Source organism: Neophocaena asiaeorientalis, unplaced genomic scaffold, assembly GCF_003031525.2.
Source record: "Neophocaena asiaeorientalis asiaeorientalis breed wild unplaced genomic scaffold, Neophocaena_asiaeorientalis_V1.1 scaffold694, whole genome shotgun sequence".
Lineage (NCBI taxonomy): Eukaryota > Metazoa > Chordata > Mammalia > Artiodactyla > Phocoenidae > Neophocaena > Neophocaena asiaeorientalis.
The window spans coordinates 362,678-373,554 of NW_020174226.1; the positions used below are offsets into that span (position 1 = coordinate 362,678).

Below are 10,877 nucleotides of genomic sequence, written 5' to 3' on the forward strand. Positions count from 1 at the left end.
GGTCCTGCTCCAGGGCCCGGCAAGCCTGAGCTGGAATCCACGTTTCCACCAGTGTCCCTCCTAGGTTTCTCTCCCTCCTGCCTCCTTAATATCAAGTTTGACTCTGGATCCTTTGCCCCAACATCCAAACGCACTATCTCTTTCCTCTTAAGAAGCCCTCTTTTGTCCCACATCCTATTCCAGCTTCCTCTTCAGGTCCCTCCTCCCCTTCCAGCAGATCATTTGGAAAGAGCTGGTCTACTCCTCCTCTCCGATTCCCCTCTTTACATACATATGTATGTATACAAGTAGTGGGAAAATACACATCTCATGAAATTTACCATTGTAACAATTTTAAAGGGTACAATTCAGTGGCATAAATTACATTCATAATGCTGTGCAAGCACCACCACTACGTAGCTCCCAGGACATATTCATCACCCCAAAAGGAAACCCCAAATCCATTAAGCAGTCACTTCCCGTTCCTCCCATCCCTTGCAGCTTCTGGCAGCCACCAATCTGCTTCCTGTCTCTTCGGATTTGCCTCTTCTGGACATTTCTTGCAAACGAAAATCGTACACTGTGTGGCCTTTTGTGTCTAGCTCCTTTGGCTCAGCCACATGTTTTCAAGAGTTGCAGCACGGTGACCCACTTCCTGTGCTCCCTTAAGCCTGCCCCACTCAGGTCTTCGTCCCCACCAGGTCACCTCCTTGCTGTTACGTCCAGAGGTCCTCTCTCGTCCCGTCTTCCTTCACCTGCTCGTGGCATCTGACACGGCTGCCCTCATGACGCTCCTCACTTTCTTCTGGTGTTCAGGATGCTGTTCAGTGTTCACTCTCTGACTATGGTTCGCCTTTCCCTAAACACCTTGGCTCTGTCTCCACCTGCAGTCACTCGCTGGTGACCTCCAGTCTCATAGCTTGCAGCAACCATCCATTTGCTGATGATTCCCCAAATCATTCCAGACTCATGTGTCCAGCTGCGTACCCCGCATCGTCACCTGACATCTCAGAATCAAGATGTCCAAAATGGAATTCCTGATCTTGTCCCTGACATCTACTCCACTCACAGCCTCCTTGACTGCTGCATCTTCCCAGTGGCTCAGATCCCAAACCTCAATGCCATGACAACATGCCCAATCCATGAGCTGATCCGTTGGCTCAACCATCAAAGTATCTCTGGAACCCCACCACTTCTCAATACCTCCATTCCTTCCCCTCTTGTCCAAGCCACCATCATCTTGTTCCTGCGTCATTGCAACTGCCTCCCCACTCTTCTCCCGGCACCCACCCTTCCTCCTCTACCTTCTCCACACTTCAGCCAGAGAGAGTCCTTTCTAACATACAGCAACTCCAGCCGTTCTGCTCAAAACCTCCAGTTTGCTCAGCATCAAACCCAAAGTACTTAAGATGGCCCCACATGATGGTGCCACCCTCGTGACTCCTGTGACCACAATTCCTACTCTGGGCTGTCCTGGAGCTCCCTCTTGGTCCAGCACATCGTGCACATTCCTGCCTCAGGGACTTTGAGGTGGTTGTTCCTTCTGAAGGGAACGAATTTCCCCAGATGTCCACATGGCTTCCTCACTCCCCTCCTTCAGATCTTTACACAAATGACACTAGCTCACTGAGGCCCTCCCAGACCACCCAATCCAATACTGGAAGCTGCCTACCCCCACTCGTAGCCCTCCCTACCCTGCTGTTTGCCCGGAGCCCTATCAGCTAATAATGTACAATATAATTACTGTGGATTTTATTGTCAGAGTTCCCAGCTTCAGCACTACTGATATTTTGCGGAGGATCATACTTTGCTGTGGGGCACCATCGCATACATTGTGGGATGTTGAGCATCGTCCCTGGACTCTACCCAAAAGATGCCAGGAGGACCCCCCCCCAAATTGCTCAATGCCATGTCCATAGTGCACAGAATGATGCCTGGCACATAGTTGATACTCACTATACACTGAGAGCACAAAGGAAAGTGGAAAAAGAAGGAATGATCCTCTCTACCTCATGGATAACAGAGTTGACAATACACGTTAGCTGTCACCCCAAATACCTGGGCGAAGGAGCAAAGATGCCCACTTCCTCCTTTATCTTCTCCACCTTGGAGACCATGTCCTTCATACTCTCAATTTCCAAGAGAGTGGGCAAGAGAATCTCCAAAGACGACCCCACTGTGGCCATGGGGCACTGGTCCGGCACCCTCTTGGGCTCTTGAGATACTCTCCTGGGCTGTTGGGAGACCCTGGCCTCCATCTTTGAGACAGGGGTCAGAGAGGTAGGAGACTCCATTACGTCCTCCCACCTCGCTGAGGGCAGAGATGGGAGTCAGGGAGGCAGCATTCATCTTGGGGCTGCTGGTGGCACGCTTGGGGAAGGGGGACGCTTTGGAAGGCCCCTTTGGGTCCTGGGGCACCTCCTCCACCTCCGCCCATGGATGCGTGTTCCCCTTCGCCCAGGCCCCCAACTGTGGCTGCTCCCTGACCACCACCGGCATCTCCTCCAGCAAGGACACCTTGGTGGTGCTGAGGGGTACTGTGTCCATAGTTGGCATGGCAGACCCCTGCTGGGTTGAGAGCCAGGAGGGCAGATTGGACAGAGCTGATCTCAAGGAGGGATCCTTGGTACTGGCAGTGATCATCAGCTTGGCACAGGTGAGCCCTTCCACTGAGAAGGGCCCGGTCTGCCCCTGTGAGGCTTCCTCGATGGCCAGCTCCTGGGTCTTGATCCACTTCTGCTGCTGCCCCACCTCCTTGGATTTGAAGCCCAGCATGTCCAGCGAGATCTCCTCCTTCATCCTGCGGACTTTGTCCTCCAACTTGCCCTTGTCCTTCAAGCCATCCGCGGTGACATCCTGGGCTCTGCTGACCAGGACTTCCTCCGACTCCTTCTCGGTGGTGGTGAAAGGCAGCTCCAGGGATGTTTTCTGAGTCCTCACCTCTACTATGTTTGTCTCCTGGGTGCCCATCAACACCATGGCTCTGGCTTCCCTTCAGGCTTGCTTTTCTCAAGCACATCTCCTCCGTGACTTCCCGCAAGCAACACGCCAGTGGTGGCAGGGTCCAATGTCATTTGGTATTGGGTAGGTAAGGTCAGAGCCTTATGGGACGGGGTAGGTAGGAACATAGATTTCCTGTTTGGAGCGGGGGGGACACAGCCTTCGGGGGAACAGCAAGTGTATGCGCGGCCTTCTGAGATGGGGCAGGCATGGCTGGGGCCTTGTGGGGAGTAGCCAATACATGTGTGGCCTTCTGAGATGGGGCAGGTGTGGTTGGGGCCTCGTGGGGAGTAGCCAATACATGTGTGGCCTTCTGAGATGGGGCAGGTGTGGCTGGGGCCTCCTGGGGAGCAGCAGGAAAAACTGGTGCTTTCCGGGATGGAGCAGGTACAGCCAAGAACTTCTGGGACTGGTCAAGGATGAATGGAGCCTTACAAGAGGCAGCAGGGATGGCTGGGGGCTTCTGGGAGGGCGGCGGCCACAGTCTCTGCACGGAGTCCAGAGGCCTGGCCTGTTCGTTGCACCTGTGGAAGTCAGGAGGGTAGGTGGCTGGGCAGAGGGAGGACGTGGACAAGGTGCTGGCCTCCAGGTCCATCAGGTCGTCCATGTCCTGTTGCCATGGGTACATATGCAAGGGATCACAGGAGCCCAGCAAGGGCATTTCAGGGCTGTCCTCTGAGATACAGAGTGAAGGGGTCTCAAGTAAACCTGCCAGGCATGTGGCCCCGTCAGAATTACAGCAACCCTGTAGGTAGATGGAGGGGAGGGGAAGGATGGTCAAGGCCAGTGGAGATGCCCAGACCCAGGCCCCCAGCCCCCTCCCCCCTCAGACCCAGGGGTCCAGACCCCCAGCCCCCTTCTCCCTAGGCTCTCAGTATATTGGAAGCCTTGGAAGAGGATGCCATGTGATCAGGTGTATTGGAAATGATGCTGAAGATGGTCCGAAAGGTGATGCTGGGCTTCTCTGGTGGGGTGGGGTGGAAGAAAGCAGTCTGAGCTCTCAGCAGAAGGGTCAGAATTTCGGGGTCCATTCATGGAGGCAGAGGGAGGGGGGTGTGCTCACTGGCAACTTGGACTTTGGTTTGCAATCTCTCAGGGGAGAGGTCCGGTTGGGACCTGTAAGGACAATTTGGTGTGACTTTGGCAGCTTCAGCACTAGGATCCCCACCCTTCCCCCCTGCCCTGCAAGGCAGCAAGGCCCCAAGGCTACTTCTTTTCTGTCGATTTCTTTCTCGTGTCAGCTTGCTCCAGCTGTGACCAGCCTAGCGGCACGGAGTCACCCAGGGCCTGAGACTTGAATTTGCGCCTGAGGGTCTGGCAGCGGGAGGAGGAAGGGCAGTCAGGAGGTGCAGCCCCGTCAGCCTTTTCCCCTCCAGGCCCACCGGGGCCGCTCACCTTGGCCTTCCTCTGTCTCTGAGTTGTCAGAATTTTGTAAGGAAAGGTGGGCTCGACAATCATGACTGGAAAGGCAGGGGGACACTTCAGGTCAAGGACCCCAATGGGGATGACACGGTGCGGGGGGAGGCCCAGAGGGGACTCCTGGGGGGCTCGGCCAGGGGAGAGAGGGGTATGATGCTGAGGCGCTGTCCGTGCCTGGTGGAGGAGAAGCTGAGACTCAGGGAAGGGCCTGATGGACACCCAAGCCAGCTCACCTGAATGTCTGTGGTGAAACGGGTCCTGTGGACAGGAAGAGGGGCAATGAGGAAGGGTGAGATCTTCCTGGTTTCCACATCTCCATTACCTACCCAGCCCAGGACTCCAGGGCCCCAGCCCCTCTCCCCTCAGACCCAGGACTCCAGGCCCCCAGCCCCTCCCCCCTCAGACCCAGGTATTCAGCCCCTGGTCCCTCCTCCCTCAGACTCTGGAGTGCAGGCCTCCTCCTCCTTCAGAGCCAGGGGTCCTGGCCCCAGCTCCATTCCTGGGGCTCCTGTACTTCTGGCTTTTGGTCTTGGCACCCTCTCGAATCTAGAACCATAGCTGCCCCCAGGGGTCTGTGGGGTCAGGGCCCACCTGGAGGTGCCACATGGCCCAGGTCCATGGGGGGCGTGTGGAGGGTCCTGGGGGCCCAGGAGGGGGCGGGCTGCCGGAGCAGGTTGATGAGGCGGATCCAGCGGTCAAACAGGAAGCTGACCTCATTGTCAGGGGCGTCCAGCTCCAGGTAATAGCGGCAGCCCGTGACCAGACGCAGCTTCAGGTTCCAGGCAGACAGGTCGTGGACGTAGAGGTGGGCCAGGTCCAGCAGGACCATCCTAGCAGAGGCAGGAGATGGAAGCGGAAGAGCAGGAGATGGGGGCGAGGTGGCAGGGGATGGGGGGATGGCGGCACCTGGTGAGGACGAGGCTGGAGCGCTCCGTGCCCGCGGGGTGCTGGGCCATCAGCAGGATGTCTGGCAACACCAAGCCTGGCAGGGAGGCGGCCACGCCCATGGTCACTCGGTTGGTTCTGTGGTGCACATACACTGGGGCCCCACGACTGGTCACCTGGGGATCCAGGGAGAGGGGGTGGGACCACTCCTTTCTCTTATGCTCCTCTGGCACCTCCACACAGAGCTCCACCCCCCAGCCCCCCAGCTGCCTTGTGCCCTCCTGGGCCCAAATCCCCCAGCCCAGGGGGTCTCCCTTCCCTCCTGCCCCTCTCTGCGCCCAGGGCACAGGGAGCCAGGGACCTGGACAAAGTTACTCTCGAACATGGGCAGCGGGCGGAGGGGCAAGTACTCGCCCTTCTGGAGGGTCTTCTGCAGCTCACCCAGGGTGGGGACCCACTTCAGGGGGCCCTGGAGTGGCTCCCAACGCCTGATGTTCCAGAGCCGGTTCATGATGGCTGCAGAAAGTGTTGGTCACCCGGGACACGGAGGCAGGGTGCCGGCCCCCCAGCCCACCGGCCCCAGCCCCTTGGGCTTCAGCGGTTCCAGAGGGTGGAGCTTCCCCAGGGCTTGGACACGGCCCTGCAGAGGTGCTCAGCCCTGGCCTGGGGGAGGAGACTTCGGTGGAGGAGTTTTGTGACCTCATCGGACACAGCTGCAGCTCTTCCTGGGAAGTCTCCAGGGGCCTTCAGCTCCCTTCCCCTCCAGGAACCTGTCCTGGAGTCTTGAGGGCTGGGGTGGGTGAATCAGAAGCCCCTGCTCCAGACCCAAACTAAGGACGACCCGGGGCCCTGGGAGGGGCCGTCTGGGATGTTTTAAGTGAATAATTAAACAAAAGGGTTTCTGACTCTTACGAGGGGAGGCCTGAATTACAGTCCCAACTTGCCACTGACCCATGTCTATACCCTGGGTAAGGTCTATACCCTCAGGAGCCTCAGTTTCCCTGTATCTAACTTGTTTGTGTCCGTGGCAACAGTTGTTCTACATTGGTTATAAAGAAAGGGACATGAGGTTTGGAATAAGCCAGACCTTTGGCAAAATCATATTCTGCCTCTCCCTAGCTGTGTGGCCTTAAACGACAGGCATCCCTGAGGAGCCTCAGCTTCCCTCATCTGTAAAATTGGGGGGTACTGGAGGATGCACGGGATCCTGTAAGTAAAACCCCGCACTTAAGGCATGGCGCAGAGCAGGCGCACAGTGAATGGCCATTCCTGTCCCCTTCTGAGGGCTTTCGGGGCGGGGGGTGCTGATGTTCTGTCATTCTAAATATAGTGGTTATTATTTTTTCATGTGTCATGCAAAATACATGGTCATTGCAAAATTCTGGAAAATACAGAGAAGCACAAATAACGAAAGTCACCCACAATCCCACCTCCACCTTGTACCCTGAGGTGGCCATAGTCAACACTTTGGTGTATTTCCTTCTAGGATTTTTAAATAATCCATGGATTATACGTATCTATACAAAATGGGGATCACACAGTGGTTTGTAGCCTTGAGGCCTGCTTCTTCTATGCCTAAAGCAGTCTCTGTAGCATCCCTCTTCATGGCTGGTGTATTCCATCACATGGATGCACTGTCATGTACATAACCATCGCCTACTGTTGGACATCTAGGTTGTCTCCAGTTTGCTGTTGTAAACACTGCCATAATGAACAACCTTGAGCCTGCAGCCTTGCCCTGTACTAGTACTGTTGGTCACAGGGTAACCTTCTGTAACTATCCATTAAATATTTATTTATTGACTGTGAGACTAAGAACTCACAGTCTCTGGGGGACTGATGGTTCCTCTACTTCCCTGTCCACGGAGGGCCCCCAAGGACCCCAGCATCCAGCCCCTGGCCCGCAGAGAAATCACGTCTAAGTGGGTATGTATGGCAAATTTAATTCCCTCTTCTCTATCTCACAAAGGTTCTCACATTTTTGTACAAAAACCCAGGCCTCCTTTTCCCCTCCCTCCCCACCCCAACACAGAAAGTAATTGTTTAATAAATAATATATGCTCCTGCCCAAGCCGAGAGGGGTGGGGGTCAGGGAGACACTGTGGCCAGACTTCTTAGAGATCCAAGAATCCGGGACCCCAGTTCCCTCCTCCTCAGGGACCCCCAAGTCCACCTGCCTCCCACCCACCCCCTTAAATAAATAAGTATAAATAAGGCACAGATGCCCCCCTGCCCAGGTCTCCTGGAGGGATCGTCTCTAACTAGAGGGAGACAATGGTGAGGGCGGAGTCCTCCGGCTGCCACGCCCCCAGTTCCGAAATAAATAAATAAATAAGGTCTGGCTTTGAAGGGCGCTGGTGGCTCTAGGTGGAGGGTCACAGCCGAGTCTTCAGCAGCAGCAAGCCCCGCACAGCCCAGTCGAGCGTCAGGTGCAGCCCCCCAAGGATGGCATGGGCCGCCCGGACGCCTCCCCAGGGTGAGGCCGGGGGAGCCAGGGGGGGTGCCGGTGGGTCTGGGGGCGCCTGGGGCAGGGCCAGGCGGGACATCTGTCAGGAGAGGACAGAGGGTTAACATCAGGCCAGGGGTGCAGTTAGGGTCCGGGGAAGCGGGAATTTGGAGCCTGTACTGAATCAGGGTTGGGGAGGTCCAGCTTGCATATTTCCACTGTGTCTCTGGCCTGTGAGGTGGGGTGTCTGGGTTGGGAGTTCTTCAGGACGTTGGGTTCAGAAAATTGAGACTGGGGCCAAAAGGTGGAGGTCTTAAGGCTGGGGTTCTAGGGCCAAGTTCAGAGGGCTGGAGGTGAGGTCTGTAGCAGCAGGGCCAGGATCCTGGGGCCTCGGTCTTAGATGTGGGGTCTCATTGTAGGATCAAGCTCAGGAACTCATGTGTGAGAGGTGGGGTCTCAAGTCTGGGGTCTCAGAGCTGAGAGTTGGAATTTGAGTTCCAGGGTCTTTGGGGTCACCAGAACCAGGAACCGGGGTCTGAAGTCTTACAATCTCAGGGTCTTGAGTCTGGGGTTTTAAAAGTCAGGGTCTTGGGGTCTTAAGGGCTCACAACCTAGATCTGAGCTCTTGGGGACCCAGGGCTCAGGGTCTGGGGTCTTCTAGTTTGAGATCTCAGGGTCCAAGTCCTTGAAATCTGAGGTTTGCAGAGCCAGGGTCTGCAGTCTGGCTTTAAGTCACGGTGCATCATCTGAGGGTCTGGGGTCTTGATGTGTTAGGATCTCAGGGCCAGGATATGGGTGGGTCTCAGGGTCTGGAGGCTCAGAATATCCTGGGCTTGGGGTCTGGATTCCTCCTGTTTTGGGACCGGGGTCTCCAGGTCTTGGGGTGAGGGTTTGGATTCTCAAACCTTAGGGCTTCAGGATGGGAGTCTTGGAGTCACAAGACCATGGGGTTTCTGAGTCTCAGGGTGAGAGTTTAGAGTTTCCAGGCAGGATTTTGGAGTCTGGGGTCTCAGGGACACAGGGTGAGGGTCTCGGAGTAGGCCTGGGGTCTGGGGTCCTGGGGTCGCAGAGCCAGGTGATCGTACCAGGAGCTGCAGCCGGCGCAGCAGCCGGTCCAACCGGGCCTGCAGGGCGCCTAGATCGGGCTCCAGGGTCCGCAGGGAAGGGCCTCCTGCCCGGCGCAGCCACTGCACATGCCTTAGGTAGGAGAACAGGTCTGCCCGCAGCCGTGTCAGCACTCCTGGGAGCTGGGGGACGGGCGGGGTGGGGGGTGGCGTCAAGGAGCACCTGGCACCTGTCCACTCCAGCCCCTAACCCCCTGCACCCACTTCACCGCCCAACTCCCACCTTTGACCCATCCCTTGCCCTTACCTGCAGGGCTCCCAGCGCCCCCGCACTCATGGCCAAGGTGGGGAGGGAATCCAGGTTGTGGTCTCCGTCAGCTGGGAATTTGTCTCTCTTGGGGAGAAAGAAGCCGTGAGAGGGACCCTGCCCAGCTCCGGGGGTCGCTTCATCCCCCACCACGAGCCCCGGACTCCTTTCTCCCCCTCTCTGCCACCGTGGTAGCCCAGACGCCCTCCCCGTTCTCGGTCTTGGCCCCAGCCCATCCCCTCCAGGCTCTCCTACCAGCTGTGCGGCCAGCTGCCGAGTGTCCGCCAGGAGAGAGCGGGTCAGGAGGACGGCGCTGTCCAGCTCAGCCCGAGGGTCTGGGGAGGCCCGTGGGGGGCCAGGAGGTGGCCCCGGGGCAGCAGCTCTACCTGGCCACAGGCTCAGCGCGACCAGGACCAGGCAGCAAACACCTGAGGGAGGGAGAGGACAGAAAGGAGGCTCAGGCCCGACCGGGGGGTCTGAGGGAGGAGGGGCTGGGGTGGGGGTCCTGAGTCCCAGGGCGGAGCGCCCAGGGCACGTCGCAGGGCCTGGGCGGGTTTCCCTCTCCCTCTCTGGCTCTGGTCGCCCCGCCCGTCGGAGCAGACGCGCCCCGGGGCGGGTAGACGGGCCGGGCGTCTCCCGTCCGCCCCCGGACGCCGGAATCTGGGCCCCGGGGCGGGGCAGGAGGGGGGAGACACAGGCCAGAACCTGCCCCCTCCCGAGGCTCAGGAGCCCGAACCGGACTGAGAGCAGGGGAAGGAGACCTGGACAGAGGTCCGGGGGCCTTGACCCCTCCCCGGGAGACCGCCGCGTAGGCCCCACCAGAGTGGACCGCGGAAGGCCGGGCCGCAGCGCCGGGGATACCCCACAGCACACCTGGGCGGAGAGAGGCAGAGGCGCGGGCGCGCCGGGCTCGCGGCGGGGAGAGAGGGACCCGGCGGTACTCAGCGCGGGGGCTCTGGCCCGCTCCCTCTGCGGCCGCCCATCCCCCAGCGGCCCCGCCCACCCCGCCCGCCAGCCAATCAGCGACCCCCGGGCCGCCCCGCTCCCGCAGCACACCCCCAGCCCGCCCCCTGGGCCCTCCCAGGCCGCGGTCTGTCCGCCCGTCCGTCCGCATCCGTCTGGCTCTCCTGTTTCTGTCTGCACCCCTGTGTCTCCGTCTTTCCTCCCCGTAGCTGGGGTCGGTGTTCTGGGCTTGCTCTCACCTCCTTGGCCTCTCTGCCTCAGTTTCCCTCCCGGAGCCTCTCTTGTTGAGGTCCCTGGGAGTCTGCGTCTCTCGGTCCCCGCTGAATCCCTGGGGGTCCCGGGCCCTTTGGGATCACCCCCTGGCCTTCGTCTGTCTCTGTCTGTGAGTCTCCATTTCTCTCTGCCTCGCGCTGCCCTGCCGGTGTCTCCGCGTCTCTGATCCGTCCTTTCATATCTCGCTCTGCCCGTCCCTTCTCTAGGCCTCCTGCTTTCTCTGAATCTCCTTCCCGCTCGCTCCGTCTCCGCCTCCCCATTGCTCCCTCGCTCTCCTCCGTCTCTCGGTCCGATTCCGCTGTCTGTCTGCTCCCCACCCTTCCCGCCGACGGTCCCTCCCTCCTTCCTCCCTGTCCCCCCTCCAGGAGCTTGAACCAACTTACTGTTCATGTCCCCACAGGGCAGGGGTTCCCCAGGGCAGGGGGCAGGGGGCTGGGGGCCTTTAACCCTTCCCTGTCCGCTGCCGTGGGAGCCCTGGGGGTCAGCTGGGCCTCGGCCTGGGGAGGGGAGGCATGTGCGTGTGAGCAGCGAGGGGAGCGGC

General features: G+C 58.9%; 2 protein-coding genes across 2 annotated transcripts in view; both read right to left on the reverse strand.

Annotated features, from left to right (window-relative positions):
• The window catches only part of GARIN5B (golgi associated RAB2 interactor family member 5B), a 6,050-nt gene extending 256 nt beyond the window's left edge, over nucleotides 1–5,794 (reverse strand). The window contains 10 exon segments of the mRNA XM_024755206.1: nucleotides 2,038–2,301; nucleotides 2,303–2,957; nucleotides 2,960–3,127; nucleotides 3,130–3,687; nucleotides 4,043–4,095; nucleotides 4,190–4,293; nucleotides 4,375–4,439; nucleotides 4,990–5,228; nucleotides 5,305–5,459; nucleotides 5,645–5,794. Of these exon segments, the coding sequence (XP_024610974.1) occupies nucleotides 2,038–2,301; nucleotides 2,303–2,957; nucleotides 2,960–3,127; nucleotides 3,130–3,687; nucleotides 4,043–4,095; nucleotides 4,190–4,293; nucleotides 4,375–4,439; nucleotides 4,990–5,228; nucleotides 5,305–5,459; nucleotides 5,645–5,794 (2,411 nt within the window).
• A 1,727-nt stretch (nucleotides 5,795–7,521) lies between these two features.
• Nucleotides 7,522–10,782, reverse strand: IL11 (interleukin 11). Its single transcript, XM_024755185.1, has 5 exons — nucleotides 10,720–10,782; nucleotides 9,356–9,528; nucleotides 9,101–9,187; nucleotides 8,815–8,976; nucleotides 7,522–7,829 (listed from the first exon to the last, which is right to left on the reverse strand). The coding sequence occupies exons 1-5, from the start codon at nucleotides 10,724–10,726 to the stop codon at nucleotides 7,659–7,661; spliced, it is 600 nt and encodes a 199-aa protein (XP_024610953.1). The 5' UTR covers nucleotides 10,727–10,782; the 3' UTR covers nucleotides 7,522–7,658.
• Nucleotides 10,783–10,877: the final 95 nt, after the last annotated feature.